The following is a 23512-nucleotide window of genomic DNA, read 5'->3' on the forward strand; positions in this document are numbered from 1 at the left end:
TGACCAATCGCATGATGAGTCCTCATCACCAAATGCCACTACACTATAAATAAAAGATTCTAAAGTGTTTCTTGATTTGTGCCTAATCAATGACTAAATTTGGTTTCATCGTATTATAAGACTAGATTTATAAGGTGGGGTAAAGCATAATTATTTTTTGTATATGGATGTCACTCTCGAAATATGAGTAGATTGTTATATTTGTATAGTTTTTTAATAAATATAAAATTTTTTTGAAATCAGATACTATAAAGGGTATTTATATATTTCTTGATTTAAAAAAGAAGAATTCAAATCATACTTTTTAAACAAGATTATGCACCTATTACTTAATTGAATTCCCTTATACAATTGGCTCATATATTTGTATTGCTTACTCGGCTTGACTATACATGATTTGTTCATTTAGTAAATTTGGTTTTGGACCTACTTATCCTTTGTCTTAAGCTCGTAAGTATCTCCCAAACATATTAAAATCTTAATTCTCGACCAATATTAGATGAATCCTAAATATCTTCCGATAAAAAGTAAAACAACCCACACTCTTGAATCTTATATTATCACCTAACAATAAAGAAAATAGTATGTGAAAGTGACATTACACTAGATAAAACACTGAGAAGGACAATTGGGTTATTGGGCTTCATAATCTTGCTAACAACTTGTTGTTCAAAGTTTGAAGGGTGGGTATACTTGGATAGTCTGGGTGACACATGGCGACTGTCGAATGCACTTGTCAGACCTATTAGTTTTAGCTTAATGACGTGTTATTGGACAAGTTGTGGCCTGGTTGAACTTTTGGCTAATCTAATTAGAGCAGATGGACAGGCCATGTGTTGCAGCTAAATTCATGTCATAGACTCATAGTCATCAAATGAATGCATTTCTTTAGATTGAGCACGCAACAATTTTCACCTATCAAAATCATTTTCTTGGTCTGTCACTTGATTTAGTTGATTTCTTTAATGATTGAAAGGGCTGGTTGTCTAGAAATTAAGCATATCCAGAATTCCTGAAGTAAACATATCTGATGCAATTGACCATTAATTTCATGATTGTTTTGCATAGTTTTGATTGCTTGTTAAACAGAGAAAAACCTTCTGATATAGCTTTCAGGAATGCATAACAGGATCCAGTCTGCAGTTTTGAAGTTTGAATGATGGGAATAAAGCAACCAGCAACGGGAACTGGGGCAACAGGAGATTTTTTGTATTATCAGACAGCCTGCAGTTTTCTATAGATTGTTCTTGTTATGGATAACCCTTTGCACTCAGCTTCAATGGTACTAGACTTCAGGTTGCCATAACCTAAGAACGTTTTCTGATGAGCCCACATTAACAAAACAGGATTAAATTTAGTAAAGAACGGATTGATATTTCTGCACGTTTTTGGTTGTTCACTGCTTGTTGTTTGCCATAACATCAACTACCATTCCAGATTTGCAGTTTGGAAGTAACCAGTTTGGTCGGATGTTAAGTGGGCTGGATCAGCTTAAACCCTATCTTTAGCCCAATGAAGCGATCTTGGGGTCACATTTCAAATTGTTCTGTCACTTAATTGCCTTGGAACCAAATTTGGAAGGCATAAATACTGTTTCCATCTTTCATGTGAATCCTTTCCCTGATTGTTCTAAACTACAATGATGAACAACAGCTTCTTCATCAATGGTCTCTAGGTTTTTTTCCCAATGCTATTGGCAAAGACACAGGTTCAGAAAAGAACAGTGGTAAATAAGGGGATAAGGCATTATTCTTTGGAGAGGCATTATTCTTTGGAGAGAGAACCCATACTTTTGGAAGAAAAAAATGGTGAATTTTGTTAGCATAGTGTTTTGGACCACATATTTTCTTGTGTTTTTAGATGGATATGATTCTTTGGATCCCAATGGAAACATTCCCATCAAATGGGACAGCCTTGCATGGGATTCTAGTACATATGATGTAAGATCAACTCTCAACTTTTTTGAAGCTTTTACTTTTCTTTTGCCAATTCTCTATCAATTAATTGATTTTTGATTAAAAGGAGAGGGTCATCAGAGCTACTGCAGTAAAGATATTATTTGAGAGATAATGAAGTTTCAATTGATGTCTCTTAATGACATTTCAGTACAGAAAGAGCAGATCATCTACCCCAACCTGCTGCCTCCCCATGTCTGAGTTTTATAATGAGACAATCGTTCCCTGCCCCTTACGCAACTGGAGCTGCCAAGCACAAGCAAATTGTGTAAAGTAATTAATTCTTTCAAACCTGATCGATCATGTTTGCATCAAATTTTTCATGCAAGTTTCATCTGATTGCTTGCTTTCTATCTCACCGTAAAAACACAGGTCTGGGGCTAAACCGTCCCTCTTGCAGCAGCTACGAGATAAGCAGCAAAGACTGCCACCAGTCTTAAGGTGCTCGAGCCACATGTGTCCCATTCAGGTGCATTGGCATGTGAATCATATCCAGAACTACTCTAACGGGAACTTGGTGGTGTTTCATCCCAGCTTAACTTGCATTTTCAGCTTCAACTACAATCCTCTCAATTACGACGGAGATATAGCAGTAAGCCAAACCACTTTCTCTCTGATTATATTTACATTTAGTCTATGCACCCCTATGTAGGAATGTGCTTAATTTCGTATCCTGATACATTCCAATCAAGAAAAAGGAAGATTCATGTGCATTATTGTGGCTTAGTTACAAGAATTGATGAATTGATTGATGTGATTGAATGAGTAGAAATAGCCAGAGATAACAAGGTCAGGAATTTTGACTGGGTTTTTTCTTTCTTTTTTTTTTTTCAATTTTTTTCTCAGATGATACTCGGATTTTTTGGGGGATTCAGTATTATAACGACAAGCTGCTGCAATCAGGTAAGAAATGGAATGTGCAGACTAAATTGCTACTGCAAAAAGATCCAGGAATTTTCACCTTTAGGGAGGATGGACTTTTCCAAGAAGGATTTGTTTTAATGGAGATGAATCTGTCATGCCCCAACCAGATCAGTTCCCAATATTTCTACCCAACAATGGTCAGTCTCATACCCCATCTTGGCTTTCCATATTTTTCCTCTCATTAATACTACTTGCAATAATGTTCTGAAAGTATATATATAGCTGAATGGTGACCAAAAACTGCAGTCTGCAAAAATTTTTAGAATAAATTTATCTGATTTGAAATTTATCATTGAAAATCCAAGAAAAAGAAAGTTGAGACATCTGGAAGTTCGCAGTTGGAGTAAGGTATCTTTCATCATCAATTAGGCCATGATACATGTCAAAAATTTTATGGAACCTCGCTTGTGGTTTGAATTGAGTCTTTACAAGCCGTCTTTCTGGTTCTTGTTCTTATTCTCATTGTTTTTTATTGTTCACTAAGTGGTGAACTCAACATCTGACGAGGACTATTCCATGAGATAAGTAATGAATGGAAGGAAATAGAAAACATACTGATGATGAAATAAAAGAAATCCAGTAACATTATCAATTTGTGACCTGCAACTGCATATTGCAGATTGTCTGGAAATTAGACAGATCGAGTCAGATCATTTTAGGTCCAAGGATATTAGAATTATTTTGGAGTCAGATTGTTTTGAGTTCGAGTCATTTCAAGGTTGAGTCATCTTGAGTTCGATCATTCTATATTCCAGTTATTCGGATTTAACACTCAAGTTATTCAGGTTCGAGATTATTTGAGTTTGAGTCATTTCTAGTGAAATCAATTTAAGTCAAGTTTGGGTTCTAATAGATCAAACAAGTTTTCCGGATTCGGATTCGGATTACCAGCTGTAAGATTGTCTTATGACAAAGAAGACTCAAACTATACATCATGTTTGAAAGCTGTAGTTACACAAAGAAACAGTTAATGATAGCATCTCTATAAGGTGAACGTTTCTATCAGGAGTGTCCCCACACTATTAGATGCTTGGCTTGCTAAACCTTGTCTGCATCCTGGATGGCTTAATGGACTAGGTTAATGCCAAAGTCTTCTTTAAGTCTTCGTTCGTTGCTGAGAAAAAAAAAGAAAAAGTCTTCGTTCGTTAATTTTGTTTTGTTTGTTTGTGTTTCTGATTTACAGATCATCAAAAGATTTATCTATCTTATTTCATTCAAATTAAGTTCATGAGATGGTTTGTTCGATTCATTGACTTAGGATGTGAGGGCTACATGGCAACTGAGGGAAGTTCAATTTGTTATGTTTGAATGACTTACATTGCTTAATGGAGCAAAAAATGTCAAAATCCATAGAGTTTCTGGCAATGAGAACTGTTTGTAATATCAGATACCGAAAAGAAATCAGTCATGCATACATGTCTCCCATTCAACGTATTGAGAGATGAATTCTGTAAATGTCAATTGAATTTCCGTTTAAACTAGTTAATCAGCATCAGTACTGCTGAGGCTGATGATTCCTGTTCCTTGGAGATAATGGGATGACGATGGAGTATCATTCATGACCATAAATTGAATCTTCTTCCTTTAAACTTATACAAATATAGCAGAAACCAAAAAAAAAAATAGAAGAAAAAATCATAGATGGACATGCTAAACATGAAGTTTTCAAGGTTGCATTGATATGACAGAATTCTAATCAGTTGTAGAAAGTCTTCAGGAATGGATCACATCATCAACAACGCTCAATTCATGATGCCCTTTACACAGCCTAGGCAAAATCATAAGAGGCAAATATAAGTCTGAGATACTAGAATTCTATCACAAGATGGAACAAGTTGGTTGGCATGGATCATAAGCCACTTCAGATATTATATATATTGGATAGTGATCATAATAACTTGGAATTTTTTCATCTTGTTTCTCATCTTTTTTCTCCTCTTTCTTTTCCTTTTTCTTCTCTTTGACGCTCAGTATGGTAGCAGTCCGAAGCTTCTTTCTAAGACAGCGAGCCAACTTAACTGAATCAACTTCATCTCCAATCACCACCAGTTCATCTTTTTCTTTCCCTTGTATTGCTACCTCATTGACACCTGCTCGTGGTAAACTCACGGTTAACGAACTAGTTGTGTTAAATAAATCAAAGCTACGAACATGGTTTTCGATATAAAAAGAAAAGTTGGAAGAATTTGATGCCCAACCATGAGTCGTAGCAGCTATCTTCAAAGCCGTGGTTCGACATTTCTCACAGTGAATATGCACCTTGATCACTATCTTTTGCTGCATCATTAATAACAAAGAAAGCATATCAATTCTAGCAATCTTGTATGTTATCTTCAGCTAGAATAAACACTGAGAGTAAAAAAAAGGATTGTGTTAAAGATCTCGGGGAAAGATGCTTAGCTTCATATCTGATTATCAGTATCTAAGAAACTAAAGCAGCTTAGAATGAAATAAAAGAGGGCAATGTATCTACTTCTAGTAGGGAGGAAAATTCTTATGCTTGACCTGGTTTGGACCAAGTCTTCTCGTGTCTACATTCAGCTACTGGACTCGTATGACAATTCAAATCACTCAGTCATCTCTAATCCTGTAATTGAAACTCTAAATTCTTACCTTAGCTTAGATATCAGTTGTTTTGTCTATGAAGAAGACTTAAACTCAAACATTTCAATTACAAAGATTGGATTGTTTTGGCAAGTTGATGCCATAACTTCGTCTGTTTCCCTAATTAATCAGTTTCAATGGAAAATTACACCAGATCATTTTCACAATAGTTGATCTTTTCGTGCGTATTGGAAGGGGCGTCTTACTTCAGCATGAAGTCACTTTCACTTTTCAATGATTTTGTCCCTCCCTATCCTATATATGAAGTTCAAGGTAAATGAGATATCATATAATTACTTGGTAGATGAACGATCTGGTTTCAGATATAAATCATGAGGCCTGCATGAATTTGAAGCTGCAAGGAGCACATCAAACTCTACAGCACCCGAACTGCTTGCAGCACCAGACAAAGTCTAGAGTCTAGATGATACTATGTGTTCATTTACCATTTCATCCGAACTAATGTGACAAAACATTCCTTGTTAGAATGACAAAAACCAGAAGTTCCTTTCAACCCATTTTTTCTATTAAAAAAGAACTGCTAAATATATACATTGGAAAACTCAAAACTTTATTTGCAAGATGTAATTAGCACTCATCTGTTTGCTTAACAGAGGTACTTATCAACAATTATGTTCACAGGAATGGTTACAGTTGTTAATGTTAGAACAATTTTCTTCACTGAAAAGAAAAGTATAATCAGATGGAAATTTGTCTGAACAATTACAATCAAAAGTACTGACTGAATGGTGAAGGCTATTTTCATGGTAAGGTCCCATGGTATGAATTTGACCATTTCTTTTTCTAGCACTGCTTCGTGCTGTCAGGGGCAAGACCATACTAAAGTACATTTGTTTTTTTCCTCCTTTCTTTGAAGTCGATTAGAATTTGCTGTTCAAAGAATATTTCTTAAAATATTTCAATTTCCATTCAAATACAAAGTATATCGACGAAATTTATCACTTACATTAACAGGATATTTCTTGAAATATATTTTAATTTCTACAAGTTTTCACCGTATACTAAGGGAGAAGATACTTTATTAAGATAAACTGGAAAATTGGTTGTTAAACCCTTCGAAATTTCCAAGTTTGTGAGGCTAATGCTGTCATCAGCAATATTTTAAGTTAAGCAGAGAGTTGGAACTTGGGAAGAGCCACAACATTTCTTTTTATCTGCTGTATGACAGTAATTAAAGGGTTACAAGGAAAATTGAACCTTGGGTTCACACAGAGGAAGCTGTGAATCAATATATATGGCTTGTTGACCACATAGACATATAGTAAGCAGGATTGAGAAGGTAAGGCAAACCTGTTTACTCTGTGCTGATTCGCATTCCTGAAAACTGATCTGCAAGACCAGAAGGTTTCCGAAACTTGAAAGTACTGCATTGTCCAACAGAAAAGCTGTAATCACATCTATCTCCGTCTCCCCTCTTGTTTCCATATCCTGGATAATCCCATAGCCAAAATGATTCTTCCCTGAACAATCCTAACCCAACTTCTTTTGCAAGCTTCTCAACTTTCCACTCACCGAATGGATGAGCAGTTTTGTGAGTAATGTGAACTTCTCCTCTATCTGTCAGCATGTCACTTGCATTCCTCAGGAAGCCCTGAACCAGATTTTGGTGCAGCCTAAAAATACTTTCTGTTAGTCATCAGAATTTGGTAATTTTCGTAAGGATTGATAGGCTAATTAAGCTTACTTAATTTGGAAAATATCTTGTTCTCGATACAGGAAACCGGCATGAGGAAAGTTGAAGACTATCTGGTCGAATAATTTTGATTTCAGGAGAGCATGTCGGCTCATGGTGTTGGCATCTACTCCATGAATAATTGTGCATCCAAGCTCCTTTAGTTCTTCCAAGTTTGTCATTGCTCCTGAGTACTTTCGCTTCAACATCTCTACAATTCAAACAAAACAGTGAAAAATTTGATTCTACCATTGTCAGATACAATCAGATAATCAACAAGAAACTTAATAAATGTTCAAATAAATAAAGCAATATCTGTGATAACAAGATGTACACCTTTTGAATCTAGAGAAGTAGCCACCATGTTGGCAGCAGAGCCAAACGATCTGGCTAAGCATGCAGCAAAGGAGAAATCACCCTCACCCACCAGCAGAATCTCATGCCTGCTACTGTAATGCTTTATCCATTTTTCTTCTTTATCATCTAAATTAGCCATTTCCATTTCATCCTTTTTCTACATGCAAATTTTCTATAATTTCCAACTCATCTGTTTCTGCATATATATATATATAAGAATCATAGCCCTCTTCATTATCCCCTCATTGAATAAATGCATGCAAACCAACCTCTTTGTTTTGCGAGATTCTTGTTTCCAATTAAACTTTTCATTATCTAACATATTGGTGGTAAGTTATTTGTATTTTGACCTTATGTTTTTTCAGCTGCATATGAACATGTCAGATTCAAGGTTAATTTCTTTATCCATAGTTAATTAATATAGAATTAATTGCAAAAAATACAGCAAAAACTAAACAAAAACAAAACATGAAAAAGAAATAATAGATGTACATGCTAAACATGAAGTTTTCAAGGTTGCATTGATATATATAACTAAATTCTAATCAGCTGCAGAAGTCTCTGAAAATCATATCAGTAACAACACTGAATTCACGATGCCCTTTGCACACCCTAGGCAATATCATAAGATGCAATATAAGTCTGAGATACTAAAATTTGATAATGTCTATCACATGATGGAACAAGTTGGTTGGTATGGATCGCGAGCCACTTCAGATACTAAGTACTGTGGATAGTGGGCATAATAACTTGGAAAATATTCATATTTTTTCTCATCTTTCTTCTCCTCTTTCTTCTCTTCGACGCTCACTATGGTAGCATTCCGAAGCTTCTTTCTAAGACTACAAGCCAACTTAACCGAATCAACTTCATTTCCAATCACCGTCAGTTCATCTCTTGCTTTCCCTTTTATTGCTACCTCATTGACACCTGCTCATGGTAAACTCACAGTTAGCGAAACATGGTTTTCGATATAAAAAGAAAAGTTGGAGAAGAATTCGATGCCCAACCATGTGTCGTAGCAGCTATCTTCAAAGCCTTCGTTCGACATTTCTCACAGTGAATATTCACCTTGATCACTATCTTTTGCTGCATCATTAATCACATATAAAGCATATCAATAATTCTAACAATCTTATACGTTATCTTCAGCTAGAATAAACTCTGAGAAATGTGTTAAAGATTTAGGAGAAAGAAGCTCACCGTCATATCTGATTATCAGTATCTAAGATACTAAAGCAGCTTAGAATGAAAAGAAAGATTCTTAATTCCCCAATTTATGGGAAACTTGCGAGGAATATTCTTATGCTTGACTTGGTTTAAACCAAGTTTTCTTCTCTTGTCTACATGCAATTACTGAACTTGTTTGACAATTCAAATCATTTAGTCATCTGTAACCCAGTGATTGAAACTCTAGCTTATTTATCAGTTGTTTTGTGCATGAAGAAGACCTTGACTCAAACAATTCAGTTACAAAGATTGGATTATAATGACAAGTTGATGCCATAACTTCCATCTGTTTACCTCATTAATTTGTTTCGATGGAAAATTATACCAGATCACTTTCACAATTGTTTTACTTTTCTTGCGTATTAGAGGGACATCGTACTTCAGCAGGAAGTCACTTTCACTTTGGAATGATTTTTTTCCCCTATCCTATGTATGAAATTCAAAGTAAATCGATGAGAGCTACTCGGTAGATGAAGGATCTGTGGTTTCACATATGAATCATGAGGCCTGCAAGATTTTGAAGCTTCAAGGAGCAAGACAGCACCAGGCAAATTCTAGTGTCTAGATGAAGCTATGTGTTCATTTACCATTTCATGTGAACAAATGTGACAGATACTGTCACGCCCCAGACCCGAGACATGACAAATGCCGCATACTTGTAAGGTATAATCCTACAAACATGTAAGGCTCTAAAATATATATCTTAAACCATTACTAAAAGAGACTGATATACTTGAAAAATTTAGTGATTTATAAACTATATCTGTTGATAGAATTTTCAAATATCATAATTCGACAATATTTAAAATTAAATCTCCAAAACCATAAAGCTACTAAGTCAAGATAAAAGTCTAAATACTAATTATGATAGTTCGATGTTCATAATATTTAAATAAATTCTAGATAATTTAAGTGCTACTAAATTAAACATCACTCCCCAAAATTTTCGCGTGGTTGACCAAATCACAACCCGAAAAAAATTTGAAGGTAGGGGTGAGTCCAACTACTCAGCAAATAACTAACATCCCTTCAGCCGGATTAAGCATGCTTAAAACATTTAGGGCAAAATATCATTTACAAATGCCAAGATAAAATATTGGGTAATCTTATTTGGAATCACATACTTCAAATTTTGCGCATTCAAATAACAGAACAAATATATTCACAATATTTAACTTTTAATGGTCCCCTGTAACATGCTACGACCACACTTAACCCATGTGGCATAGGTCAGAAATAGAACCACAATTAACCCCAGTGGCATGGGTCAGAAGAAGCAACCATTGGTTGCACTGAACAGATATCACAGATACCACTATTCTGTAACTGGTGGTACGGTTGGGAGATCGATCTCTAATCACAGAATACATGTCGACATGGCCAACATTTAACCCCCATTGGCAGGGTCAGAGCATAGCCATACTAGGAGACAAAACAGAAATATATATATTTTTAGATTACCCAAATTCACAAAACAGTAATATTCAGTTTCACAAAACACATATCGTGCATATCAAAAGCATATTTATTTCAATTTAAGTATTTACATATGTAATCACAAAGATAATCATATATGTATATGTTAGACAAAAATCATATTCATATTTCAAAATTAAAAAAATCATATTTTGTAAAAATTTACATTCTAAAATCCAATATACGAAAATCATATATATATATTTTGCATGCTCAACCCAATTTTAATAAATCATAGGAAAAATATTATATCTCGTGTACAAATTCAGATTGAGGCTAATTTTTAAGGTGTAAAAACACCGAAGGAATATCAGTCACTTACTTGATCTCGTTAATTTTACTTTCAAGTAGCAAATCCGAAAATTCTCTTAGTAGCCTAGTATTTCGAGAAACACAAAAATCAGAACTAAATTTGCAAACAGATCCTACAATGTGACTTTTCGTTGACCATCCTAAGCACTTAGGGTGTGTAAGGACTCCTATTACAATTTATGAACTTTTTTTTTTTGTTAATAAGGTAATATATTATTATTATTTACATTTTTGAATTAAACAAAATTTCCAATAAGGTTGAGAATTAAACTTAAATCATAAAATCAGTAAGGATTTTAATTTCAGATAGAGAAATAATACTAATTTCACTTGTAAAAATCATATTTGTAATTAATTTTATAAATTTTGATATTTTAATAAAATCTATAATTTAAGAAATAAATTTATAAAATATAAAGATACATACTTCTTGACATAAAAATACAGTAGAAATCACATATCCAATATTTATGAAATTTATAATAGAATTTATCACATAATAATTAAAATCAAATTTTAAAACAAATTTAAAAAAAAAAGAAATTTTCTGTTTTCTGGAATTTCCAGAATCTGAATGGCCGTTTGGCTTACTTCAAGCTCTCATAACTTTTAACCCGAATTATTTCCAGTGATGAAATCAACACCAATTTGAAGTATTCATATCATACTACAAGACCAAAATTTGTTTCGATTAAAAAGACCACAAGATTACTAAGTTTCGAAAGTCAAAATTCAAGAAATCATCACAGAAATACCCAGATTTCTGGGTTTCCAGTATCAATGAGCCTACTTTGAGGCTTTAATTCTCTTAACAAAAGAAGCCTCTAACCAAGACATTGACGCCAATTTAAACATCTAATTTCATACTTCAAAAGCCCTCAAAGAAACGACCAAAAACGTCACCGGAATATGGAGTTCCGGTGACCCAAAATCCGGGCTGTCAAAACTGTTGAAAAATAGATTTCTAATTAACTTTAAAAATTCATATCTTCCTAACCACAAAGCCAAACAAGATACTACAAAAACCATTGGAAAGATCTNTAACGTAAGTTGTTGTCTGTTTTTTTAAAACTTATAAACTACCTAACTCCACTAATTTAAATGGGATAAATAAACTGACCCTTAATCCCACTAACTTAAACGTGATAATAAAACTGACTTTAATTAAACTTCTTTATTTACTTAAAGACCCCTTTTTCTATTTTCTAATTATTAAGACACCCAAGGTCATAATTATAAATAAATAAAATACTAAAATAATATCTACTTATTATTTTTATAAAACTATAACTTAATAATTTTAATTTAATTTTTTTTTATAATAAATACTTTGTGAGGGGTATTACATATACCTTGCTAGAATCAAGGAAAACCACAAGCTGCTTTCAACCCATTTTTTCATTTTTTCAAAAGAAATGCCAAATACATTGCAAGTACCTCTGTTGATAGGTACTTATCAACAATTAAGTTCACAGGAATGTTACAGTTGTTAATGTTAGAGCTATTTTACCATTTCTTTTGACCTTAGATTTACAGCCGGATGGTAATTTGTCTGAACTATTACTGGTCTAGGATTGATACTGGTAAAGTAGAAGGCATGTCAAGAATTTGTACGAAGTTCTGACTCATTGGCAAAGGCTATTTTCATGGTAAGTTGCCATGTTATGAATTTGACCATTCCATTTCTAGGACTTCTTCGTACCGTCAGGGGCAAAGACCCTTTTAAAGTACACATTGTTTTTTTCCTCAATTTAATTTTGTTAAATAAAATTTACAGCAGAGGCGAATTTATCACTTGCCTTAACCAAATATTTCGTTAAACACTTTAATTCCTTTACTTCCTAACATATACTAAGGGAGTAGATTATTTATTAATACCCTTCAATATTTTCAACTTTGTGAGGCCAATGCTGTCACTAGCACGATCTTAAGTTAGTCAAAGAGTTGATACCTGGAAAGAGCCACATATCTGCTGTATGACAGTAACTAAAGGGTTACAAGGAAAATTGAACCTTTGTTCGGACAGAGGAACCTGTAAATTAATATGACTTGTCGATCAAGGTGTTCAAATTGCGTTTTCGAATTCTTTATTTATTATTTTTCACTTAAATGAACACATTACTGGAGTAAGGTAGATCCAAATGATCTGGCTAAGCATGCAGCAAGGGAGAAATCACCCTCACCCACCAGCAGAATTCTATGCCTGCTACTGTAATGCTTTATCCATTTTTCTCCTCCATCATCTGAATTAGCCATTTCCATATTTTATATATATATATAAGAACGCCATAGCCCTCTTCATTATCCTCTCATTGAATAACTGCAATCAAATCAGCCTCTTTGCTCTGCGAGATTCATGTTTCCAATTAAACAGGTTAATTTCTTTGTCCATAGTTAATTAATTGACTCGTTAATATGAAAATGATTGCACCAAAATTTTTCTACTTCCACGTCTTCAATTTCCACACCTTGAAACATAAACACACACTCTCTCTCTCTCTACATCTTCTTCTAATAAATTTCCAAGGCCATAAGGTCACAATCAAGGGAAATCCTGGCTGTGGAAAGTTTAATCCCTGCATTAAGCCCACCAATATTGACTGCTTTACGTTAACCAAACCCTTTTGTTCACAAACAAAGTCATCTCTCACTCCTATTAAACGTTATTACAACAATTGTATAGATTATAGGTGAACAATAATATATACAAAACCTGACATTTTACTATATTACATCGGCTAAATCCCATGAAATCTATTTTCTAGTCTACTGGATATATATATATATATATATATTTAACTCTTTACGTAACTTGGTCGGTGATTTTTTAATTAGTTTCAAGAAAGAATAATGAGAAATTAGCAATTAAAGTACATATAATTAGTTCTTGTATGAGCTAATTAGCTTGAAGTCAAATTATTGTGTCTCCACTAGGAAGTCAGCCTTTGTCGTTGGGAAAAGTCTTCTCTCAAGGTTTTACAATATATCCAATTGATTCTCTCCACAAGTCAATATATCAGGAATATTGAACCTTTCAACTATACATTGCTTGATGTTTGATACTTCAACCACACACACCCACAAAATCACTCAAATCTTGTTGAAAATTGCACAAGAACTACAACATGTGCGATGACACTAATTAAATTTTCGACTAATTTTCCACATCCGATGTCTTATTTCGAGATCAAGAAGAATTTATGTTAGTGCAACGAGAAAAATATCACATGTAGTATTCAATTGATTAATTCATTTGACGCACTTTTCATTTTTTAGGCTTAAAATTTAGACTTTAAGGGCCACCACATGAACCAATCTTTTTCGTGGTGTCAGGGACAAGACCAAGGGTGCTGTTTTACAGCTTTAAATCAAAACTGTCTGGAAGTGACATTTATGAATAATTTTCAAACTAAATGAAAGTTATGAAAGTTATGACATTTATGACATTTATGAAACTTTGCAAGATCTTTTTGAATGAGAGGTAATTTCCTCGAATGTTCGTTCCTTAATTTGGCTCAAGTTTCCTACCTGTTTCTCTCCTTATCTGATCGACATCAAAACTCGAGATAGGAAATTAAAAAAAAAAAAAGTTCGAATTGATGAATTTATCATTGAATTAAGCTCAAATATTAAAAGAAAATATAAAGTTTATAAATATTTTAATTTCTTGGAAACTTTGTGATTTTATTTATATATCACAATCCCAATTCGTCAATATCTTTTTTATATAATAAGTTTTAGGGTTCTTTTTTTAAATGGGCCTTATGCACAACGTGTTTTTGACAATAAATCTCTTCATAATTTCAACTGTTTTTAGTCAAGAGAATTAAAATTTAAACAAAATTACTCTTAATGAAATCGACCCATTTATTTGGCTCTACTTCTCAACCCGAAACCTATTAACCGGTCAAGTATATTTAGGTTTACGCATCAAACTGACTCATATTTTTTGAGCTTTTCTCATCAGACTATTCATCTCTGGAGTATTCTTTACCAGAAAGAAAAACGTTTAAACATTTTGAACATTTTGAAATAGTTTTTGATACACGAAGAAAACTTGTGGGCGTTTTGTGCATTTTTAAATATTTTATAGTGATTTTTGATATATGAAGAAAAACTTTTGAATATTTTGAGCATTCATATTCGTTAATTATGTTGTTAAATGGAATATGGTGTATCGTTTGAAGTTGTTGATCTTGTTAAATGGAATTCAGTAGTTTTGGTGATTTTTGAGAATTATGTGACTAGTTTTTAGGCATTACGTGACCAATTTTTGATAAGGCATTGCATCACTAGTTTCTGATAAGGTATTGCTTGACTAGTTTTTTATATGGCATTGCATGACTAGTTTTTGATAAGACATTGCGTAACTAGTTGATAGGCATTGCGTGACTAGTTTTTGATAAAGTATTACTTGACTAGTTTCTGATATGACATTACGTTATTAGTTGATAGGTATTGCGTGACTAGTTTCTGATAAAACATTGAGTAACTAGTTGATAGGCATTGCATGACTTGTAAGGCATTACGTGACTAGTCAATAAGGCATTGTGTGACTTAGGTATTACTTAAAAATCAATCACGCAATGTCTAAAAACTAGTCACGTAATGTCTAAAACCAATTATGTAATGACAAAAAACTAGTCACACTGTAATTAAGTCACGTAATATCTAAAAATCAGTTAACTCAATTTTAGGGTTTTATAAATAAACTAATAAACTCAAGAACCTAAAACACATACTTTTTTTTTGCTAAACCATGAAATTGTGCATTTCATAAAAGATAGGTTACAAAACTGCATAACCCTCCAAAGCAAGAGAAAATATATCCTTATCAGGAGGCCTTGCTCACTCCAATTATACAAAAATAAAATATACTCTCTTTATAAAATATTCCCTGAACAATTTCAACTAAAATTCCATAAAAAAAATCAAAATCCCTAGCAAACATGCTTAACAATCATCCCAATCCTAAACACAATAAAATCGTGAACCACCATAAAACCCATCAAACATGCTTTAGCTGTTCTTTCTCCTTGAGCAAAATCGCTACTTGTAAAGAGCAAAATTGTTGTTCATCGCCCTTAAGAACCCCAAGATCCACCATCCAAAAAAATAAAACAAAATAAGAAAGAGTTTGATATCATCTCTACGAATTGGATGGCAAGATAGACATATTTGAGTAGAGAGAGAAATCAAGATTTAATTTTAAAATTTTTATCCGGATGGCGGGAGAGAGAAAACTAAAATCATTTTAATTTGTCTGAAATTGTTTAAAGGGTATTATTGTCAAGTCATGTCAAAAATTGATCAAAAATAGTTAAAATTATAAAAAAATGATATTTTTGAATTGGGCTTATGAGGTAAGTTATTTCTCACAATTTCCTCTAAGTTTTATCTACGAGAGTTATTAATTTCTCTTTTATTTTAGCATTCTTTTGAGCATAGCAGTTGGAATTCATGTACTAAGACAAGTGATACATGTATCTTTCGTTGAGTTAAATGTTCAAGTATTAAAAGAAAACGATATAATATTATCTTGTATTTTGCTATGAAAAGATTAAAAAAATTTTGAGAATCAGGGATTCAAAACCTTTAAACAGTTTAATTTCCTGGAAGCTTTGCGATTTTATTCATGGATCTAAACATTAAAACCAAGATATCAGAGTCCCAAGACACTGCTCAATGCAAACATACATATGAACAGAAATGGAAAGCATATAATTGCATTGAACAGACTTGCAGCAATGGTGTTCACAACGCTCTACCACACGAACATGGGACAAATGCTGGGGTTTCCTTCGTAAATTATCAGTTCACATGGAGGATAAGGATACCAATATTGCATCGGAGTTGGTACCTCTTCCTTCTCAGCCTTTTCCTTCTCTTCTTCCACGCTCAAAAGGGTAGCAGCCCGAACTTTTTTTCTCAACGAGCGAGTTAACTCCGCTGAATCAACCCCATCCCCTTTCACCACGAGCTTATCCTTGTCTGCACCCTCTACTGCAACTGAAACCACACCTGTTGAAGAAAATTTAGTCGAAATTCGATATTTTCAATCTAAAATGAAGTAGTTTAGGACTTAGGAGATATGATTCCAACCATTTGTTGTTGCAGCAACCTTTAGAGCCTTGACCCTGCATTTGTTACACCCCATGTTTACACTGATAACTATCTTCTGCTGCACCATTATTATGACAGTAAATGTTAAATTTGCACCAATGATGCTGATCAAGAAATGGTGATATTTATATATAGGAAGAAATTAAGGTACATACCTTCATGATTAACGTATACGCCAAGGTAGTCTAACCAAGGCAATCCTTGGAGAAATTGTTGACAGAAACAGAAGAGATGCTGGTCTAATTTATAGACATTGGAGTGTCCTCAGGGGCTGTGGTGGATGCCGCCTCAACCGTGACTCGTGATACACGAGGTGTCAGGTCTATGGCTATTCGGATTATTATGCATAAACTGAACTATACCAACATTGCTAAGACTGTTTAAAGCCATTCATATCTCTTGGTCAATTCCAAATTATACAATAAACAATACTAACTTTTTTCTCATCTCTTGGTAGAATAATATGGAAAAAGAAAATTGCATGTATCTGCATCAAGCACATCCTGTACAACTTACAAGTTCTTCCAAACAAAATTGAATTAAATCATATGAATAATTAAGGGATATATAGTATATCAAATACATAGAGCAGATCACACCAATGAATTAATAAGAAATCAGGTCACAAGAACTACGATACGTGCATTATGAGTTTACCTGTTGTTGGTCAAACCCACAACTTGTAGTTTAAATAATCAAGCATTAAGCATCATCTTCCAATGGCTTACTCTACCTTTATATTTCTTTTTTGCAAGTAAAATCCATGGCTAAGTCATAGTATATCCCAAGAATATTGATGCGCGTATATATGATTCTAATGGGGTTTGATTCCAAAGAAGGAGTCTGGGAAACGACTACTACATCTAAGGAGTCTGGGAAAAGACTGTAACAAGGTTTGATTCCAGAGAAGGAGTCTGGGAAACAACTACTACATCTAAGGAGTCTAAGAAAAGGGAATTGAACCCTGGAGTCCAACATTTTCTCCACTCTTCTTAAATTTTTTATTGATAATTTGATTTACAGGGGGGGAAAGTAATTGAACTTTGCAAGTTCTTTTTGAATGAGAGGTAATTTCCTCAAATGTTTGCTCCTCAGGCTCAGGTTTCCTACCAGTTTCTCTCTTAACCCAATCGATGATCAAAACTCGAGATGAGAAATTAAAAAAAAAAAAAGTTTGGATACATGAATTTATGATTGAATCAAAAGCTTAAATATTAAAAGAAAATATGAAGCCTATAAACATGTTAATTTCTTGGAAGCTTTGTGATTTTTTCCATATATCACAATCCCAATTGAGCAATTTCTCTTTTATATATTAAGTTTTATCTAAGAGAGTTATAAATTTCTCTTTTATCTTAGCGTTCTTTTGAGCATCGTAGCTAAAATTCATCGTACAATGGTAAAAAATTGACTATCAAAACTAATTAGATGTGAAAGTAGAAAAAAAAAATCCAGATACATGCATTTATTATTGAATTAAACGCTCAAATACTAAAAAAAATAATACAATTTTTTTTTTGTATCTGCTATAAAAAGAGATAAAAAGATGGAAAAAATTGAAAATAAAAAATTCGAAGCTTGTAAACATTTTAATTTCACGGAAGCTTCATGAGTTTATCCACGGACCTAAATATTAAAGGCAAGACGTGAGAATCCGAGGAAAATGCTCAATGCAAACATAAATATGATCCAAAATGGAAAGCATATATTTGCATTGAACAGAATTGCGGCAATGGTGACAAAGCTCAACCAGATGAACATGGGATAAGTACTGGGGTTTTCGTCAGCTATCGGTTCTTCTGTATAATACCGTGGCATATCATATAGATAACAGCATGGCATCTGAGTTGGTTCTTCCTTCTCATCCTTCCCTTTTCCTTTCTCTTCCTTCTCAGCCTTCCCAGTCTTTTCCTTCTCTTCGTCCACGCTCAAAAGGGGAGCAGCCCGAGTAACTTTTTTCCTCAACGACATAGTTAAATTAACTGGATCAACCCCATCCCCTTTCACCACTAGCTTATCCTTTTCTGCACCCTCTACTGCAAATGAAACCACACCTGTTGAAGAAAATTTAGTCAAAATTCGATATTTTCAACCTGCAATGAAGTAATTTAGGACGTAGGAGATATGATTCCAACCATTTTGTTTTTGCAGCAACCTTGAAAGCCTTGACCCTGCATCTGTCACACTCCATGTTTACCCCGATAACCATCTTCTGCTGCATCATTATTATTACAGCAAACGTTAAATTTGAACCAATGATGCTGATCAAGAAATGGTGATATTTATACATAGGAAGAAATTAAGGTACATACCTTCATGATTAACGTGGACGCCAAAGTAGTCTAACCAAGGCAGTTCCTTGTAAATGTTCAAGTAAATTAACAGGTATGAAAATTATTATTTTATTAAAATTTTAAATTATTATCCGAATATCATAAATATCTTATTAAAATAAATTTAAATTTAATTTTTATGTATCTAATTAATAAAATTAAATTCATAAATTCAAAAAAAAAGTTAAAGTTTAAGATTATATTTAGAAAAATTAATGAATTTTAATAGCATTACATTAATGTTAAGAAATTTATAAACAAAATTATTATATAAATAAAAATTTAACATTAAAAATTATTATTTTATAATCGAGTTCAAATAGTGAGTACTCTAGATCACTTGAACCGTACCCGATCTTGTAATGAGTAGTAATTTTATTACCCAAATCTTAACTAAATTCGATTATAAAATACTCTAATCTTTCTTAATCAAGTCAAGTAATACAAGATTATAAGGTATCTTAATTTTACCCAAACCTTATAGGATACTCCATTATAAGGTATGTTTTTATATCCTTACCTCAAACTACTAAAATTTCTTAACAAATATTATCTTTTCATACCTGTTAACAAAACCTAAGGCTTATGCACAGGTCAGAGGGAACAGTGCCTGTGCAATCTTTCCATTCAGACATAACTAATACCTCAATTATTTCAAATTATTAAGAAATTACCAATGAGATAAAATACACAAAAAATTGTGTGAATACAACATAAAAAACCGAAATTGCACTAAAAAGTATTTGCAATTGTGAGAGATAGAAAAGTTTTATTTGCAAGTCAAGTCAGTTAAGCAACAATATCAAATACGATCAAGAAATCATCAAAGCATTTATCAATCAATATCAATTTTCTTTGACAATACGAAAATACTATACAAAAGCTTCTTAATGCATGAAGAAAAGTTAGAGATGAGGTTCAAAGAGATATCAATTTCAAAAAGAACAAAAAACGTTAAAATCATATTTTACAAAAGTCTTCTAATTGAATAAAGTACGTGTATATATATATTTTTTATGTATAAGAAGATTATTAATTATATATTAAGTGGACCTATGTATTTTTTTAAATGTATTATTTTATAAATTTAATGAATTATTAATTTATTACATTGATCTTAAATTAAAATCGATTAAAAATATTATTTAATTAAAATTATTAATTATTAATATTTANAGAAAAATGTGAAATAATGATGTTAATAATAAAAGATGTTTATATATATATATATATATTGTTTTAAAATTTAAAGTTTATTTTATTTTTAAAAATTTTATAATTTCACCTCTCAAATATTAAATTTTTTATTTTCAACTTTTCAAAACTGAAATCTTGATTGCGCCATTAATATGGGTTTCATGCAAGTATTTGTTTAATGGCTTGAAGTTATGCTAGTAGAATTTGTACTCTCTCTCTCTTTTCTTGGGGGTAGAGTCAATTGGCTATATATTTAGAAAAGAAAAGAAAAAAAAAAAGATAGACATATTATACTGCTGCACCTGCAGTAGATGTTTTCCAATGGCAGCATTTTCCAGGCAGAGATAGCTGTTAAATTTGCTTCAGCACTCAGACCATGACATGTGCCTTGTGGTTAGAACCATTGACAAACCTCTATTTCTGGGCATTTTGATACAAGTAAGAGGATTGATTGTGCTTATCATATGACTGAATATAGAGTTTTTTTAATTTCCCATGCATCTTGGATTCTAATGGGAAACAAATATGCAGGAATCAGGATATAATATATCGAGAGAATTCTTGTTGGTGAAGGTTGAATATTATCAAGCTATCTTTGACTTTCTTTGCATATGTCAACAACTTTTTTATTTTTCCAATGAAGAAAGTAAACTCCTTAATCTTTTCTTAGTCCCGTGGTGAACCCAGACACAATTTCATTATTTACATATCCTCAACTGCTCAAGATCATCAGTCCTATTTATTTCAATTCTAATTTAAGATTTTGGATGAATGAAAGTTGTCTGATTTGAGATATTAATCTGTAGCTTGATCAAATCTGTGAATGTTTAAACCACTGCAGCAATCTTCAAGGCCTCTGTTCTGCATTTCTCACAGTGCATTGACACCTTGATCACTATCTTTTGCTGCACAATATCAAAGTGGAGGTTCCATATACATCAATTTCATGCAAGAGCATAGATTTTGTTCCAGGAGCATAGATGTTGATCATCAACCATCAGAATGGAAAACCCACCATTATGTATATTGCTTATTGTCTGCCTTGGAATATACGCAACATTATCCTTGCGTGTTCATAAATAATTGACTTCAGGGGTACCTTATAAACTAGTTGACTAACTGCAAAACCTACCATTTTGGATTTAAATAATCCTTGCTCCTGACTTTTTGCTTGGAATTATTTACATTGACTAATGGCTTCCATGGATCCCAATGGTCTGCTCTTCGACAGGACAAATCCAAGTTCTGATATGGCTGGAAATGGATTAGCCTACTTGCTGAAATATAATTAATTAACCAAGGATGACTTTAAACATGCTCAGAACCAGCTAGAAAAAAATAATGAAAGAGAATTCTACAACGAATATTAATTAATTATAACGTGACATAAAACTCTTTATCACAAAATACTTTTATTTTTAGTAATCCGTCGGTTAAAGAAATTGTCTCTCTCATCGTATTTTCCATGATGGACGGAGGAAGAAAATTGTCAAAATTATGAAGCATGTAGCATCTACCCTATCGCTTCTGCAAGCTCCATGAATTCTTCCATGATGAACCACAGCCCACCGAACATAGCAAAGGGGCAGAGATTCACTCAGGGAATAAGCCGTTGGGCCGCACCAAATTGTCAACTATGAACACTTGGTATATTATAATTCATTTGTCAAGTTCTTCCCTTACTTTCTTGTACTTTTTTTTACTATTATATCTCATGTTTTCATTTTGGTAATCAGATTTCTAGAATTCCTGATTTGTGATAGGAACTTCAAGAGGTATTAATTAATTCATATGAGGTAGTACTTCAATATAGAAGTTGAAGCAAATTGTTTTAAACAAAATTTCTCCATTTTTTTTATTTTCAAAAATAATTCATGATCAATTATTGAAAGAACATCCCTAATTGTTATTGACATCGAACGAGACCTACAACACCATCATCAACATAAGAAAAAAACATCTTAAATTTTCTTAATTGCACTTGTTGAAAATACGAAATTTCAAAAGTAAAATTATACATATAAACATTAATTTTTTCAGACTAATTAATATAATCATTGTGTAAAATGCGAATCCATGTATGTAATGGGAACGTAAGCACCAATCGAAATGTGTATACATATGAATGAATTAACAGTATAAATTCTTGAATATGTATATTTTATTGTAAACATCACAACCATGACTTATATAAAGTCATGGACGTAGGTGAGATTGGAAAAATGTCTATGAAAATTAACTTAAATTAAAACCCAACTTGTCTAAATTAAGTATTCATGTGTACCCAGAGGTCTTTTGACCACTGAATTGACAAAGCTGCCAGCCCTCCAATTTTTTAGGTAAAGCTTGATTATGAGAAAATGCACATGTCCCATGATTCATGTAAGACAACCACAAAGCAAAAAAGAGTAATAAAAAATGAACATGAATCATGTGGCTAGCAGTAGGTAGAGCAACGACTTATGTCACATAATATACATATTTGATTATGAGTTTACTTGTTCTTGGTCAATCCCACAACTTGTAATTTAAATAATCAAGCACTAAGCATCATCTTCCTATGGCTTACTCTACCTTTATATTTCTATTTTGCAAGTAAAATCCATGGCTACATCATAGTATATAATTCCACGATTATTGATATGCATATATATGATTGTATCAAGATTTGATTTCGAAGGAGAGTCTAGGAAACGGAAACGGCTACCACATCTAAAGAAGGCAGCAGACTCATGAATTACCTAATCCTGATACGAGGAGATAGTGATAATAAAATTTCGTTTATTAGAATTATTTTTAAGTCTTCCACATGAGTGACTTCTAATGGCTAGTTTGTTACATATTTGGTGGAACAATACTAAAATTTCTGGTAAAATATTAATAGCATCCTTATCAAACATGGGGAAGAAGTCAAAGAGAGAAAAAAAGAAAGAAAAAAAAAAAGATGAAAATGCTAGCTTGAGCCTATCACTTGTTCTTAGGATTCCTAGGGATAATTTCAGTTTGAACTATTCTTTCACATGACATCAGTATAAATTTAGAGTAACTAGGCAGCTAATATAAATTAAGTCTTGATTACTACACCTTAAAATTTTAATCATAAATAAGATATAAAGTAAGTACTTACATACATCATCCCTTGATTTTGAGTAGAGTACTTAGCCAATCGTATGTAAGTTTGTATGTGACTTGCTTTGATAAAGAGATTAATTACAACTTATTGTCATATCATCGCGTATAATTAACTTGATCATCGATAATTCAACACGATTAAAGATGATGGATGAAATTAATTTTATTGCTATTGA

The 23512-nt window shown here is 32.7% G+C and overlaps 4 protein-coding genes across 9 annotated transcripts; 1 reads left to right on the plus strand and 3 right to left on the minus strand.

The window, feature by feature from the left end:
* On the plus strand, nt 1581–7454 carry LOC18593211 (COBRA-like protein 6). Of its 5 annotated transcripts, none has more exons than XR_001928615.1 (5): nt 1581–1940; nt 2107–2228; nt 2328–2547; nt 2802–3016; nt 7221–7454. XR_001928615.1 is itself a non-coding variant. In XM_018124053.1 (4 exons), exons 1-4 carry the CDS (start codon nt 1806–1808, stop codon nt 2955–2957), a joined length of 633 nt encoding a protein of 210 aa, XP_017979542.1. In that variant the 5' UTR covers nt 1581–1805; the 3' UTR covers nt 2958–3172. The 5 variants fall into 5 exon arrangements, 1 of the variants encoding a protein (XP_017979542.1); XR_001928612.1 differs by lacking the exon at nt 7221–7454 and adding an exon at nt 4063–4502; XR_001928613.1 differs by lacking the exon at nt 7221–7454 and adding an exon at nt 4138–4502.
* LOC18593212 (uncharacterized protein At4g26485) lies at nt 4531–7865 on the minus strand. Its single transcript, XM_018124139.1, has 5 exons — nt 7513–7865; nt 7189–7387; nt 6802–7117; nt 5078–5216; nt 4531–4969 (listed from the first exon to the last, which is right to left on the minus strand). The coding sequence occupies exons 1-5, from the start codon at nt 7676–7678 to the stop codon at nt 4698–4700; spliced, it is 1092 nt and encodes a 363-aa protein (XP_017979628.1). The 5' UTR covers nt 7679–7865; the 3' UTR covers nt 4531–4697.
* On the minus strand, nt 8013–8844 carry LOC18593213. The gene is made up of 3 exons (XM_007020321.2): nt 8737–8844; nt 8544–8622; nt 8013–8463 (listed from the first exon to the last, which is right to left on the minus strand). Exons 1-3 carry the CDS (start codon nt 8740–8742, stop codon nt 8204–8206), a joined length of 345 nt encoding a protein of 114 aa, XP_007020383.1. The 5' UTR covers nt 8743–8844; the 3' UTR covers nt 8013–8203.
* On the minus strand, nt 16165–16886 carry LOC18593214. Of its 2 annotated transcripts, XM_007020322.2 has the most exons (3): nt 16830–16886; nt 16654–16732; nt 16165–16572 (listed from the first exon to the last, which is right to left on the minus strand). In XM_007020322.2, exons 1-3 carry the CDS (start codon nt 16833–16835, stop codon nt 16316–16318), a joined length of 342 nt encoding a protein of 113 aa, XP_007020384.1. In that variant the 5' UTR covers nt 16836–16886; the 3' UTR covers nt 16165–16315. The 2 variants fall into 2 exon arrangements, with proteins under 2 accessions (XP_007020384.1, XP_017979573.1); XM_018124084.1 differs by lacking the exon at nt 16830–16886 and having other exon boundaries at nt 16654–16765.

Source organism: Theobroma cacao, chromosome 7 (assembly GCF_000208745.1).
Source record: "Theobroma cacao cultivar B97-61/B2 chromosome 7, Criollo_cocoa_genome_V2, whole genome shotgun sequence".
Lineage (NCBI taxonomy): Eukaryota > Viridiplantae > Streptophyta > Magnoliopsida > Malvales > Malvaceae > Theobroma > Theobroma cacao.

What these genes read in the sequence shown, in the direction of transcription:
- LOC18593211 (XM_018124053.1), top strand. Translation starts at nt 1,806, where the DNA reads ATGGTGAATTTTGTTAGCATAGTGTTTTGGACCACATATTTTCTTGTG. An exon ending in GGGATTCTAGTACATATGAT is followed by an intron (nt 1,941 to 2,106) that starts GTAAGATCAACT and finishes ATGACATTTCAG; the next exon opens with TACAGAAAGAGCAGATCATC. An exon ending in ATTACGACGGAGATATAGCA is followed by an intron (nt 2,548 to 2,801) that starts GTAAGCCAAACC and finishes TTTTTTTCTCAG; the next exon opens with ATGATACTCGGATTTTTTGG.
- LOC18593212 (XM_018124139.1), bottom strand. Translation starts at nt 7,678, where the DNA reads ATGGAAATGGCTAATTTAGATGATAAAGAAGAAAAATGGATAAAGCAT. An exon ending in GAATGCGAATCAGCACAGAG is followed by an intron (nt 5,217 to 6,801) that starts TAAACAGGTTTG and finishes TGTTTATTCTAG; the next exon opens with CTGAAGATAACATACAAGAT. An exon ending in GATAGCTGCTACGACTCATG is followed by an intron (nt 4,970 to 5,077) that starts GTTGGGCATCAA and finishes TACCACGAGCAG; the next exon opens with GTGTCAATGAGGTAGCAATA.
- LOC18593213 (XM_007020321.2), bottom strand. An exon ending in GATAGCTGCTACGACACATG is followed by an intron (nt 8,464 to 8,543) that starts GTTGGGCATCGA and finishes TACCATGAGCAG; the next exon opens with GTGTCAATGAGGTAGCAATA.
- LOC18593214 (XM_018124084.1), bottom strand. Translation starts at nt 16,741, where the DNA reads ATGGTGCAGCAGAAGATAGTTATCAGTGTAAACATGGGGTGTAACAAA. An exon ending in GGTTGCTGCAACAACAAATG is followed by an intron (nt 16,573 to 16,653) that starts GTTGGAATCATA and finishes TTTCTTCAACAG; the next exon opens with GTGTGGTTTCAGTTGCAGTA.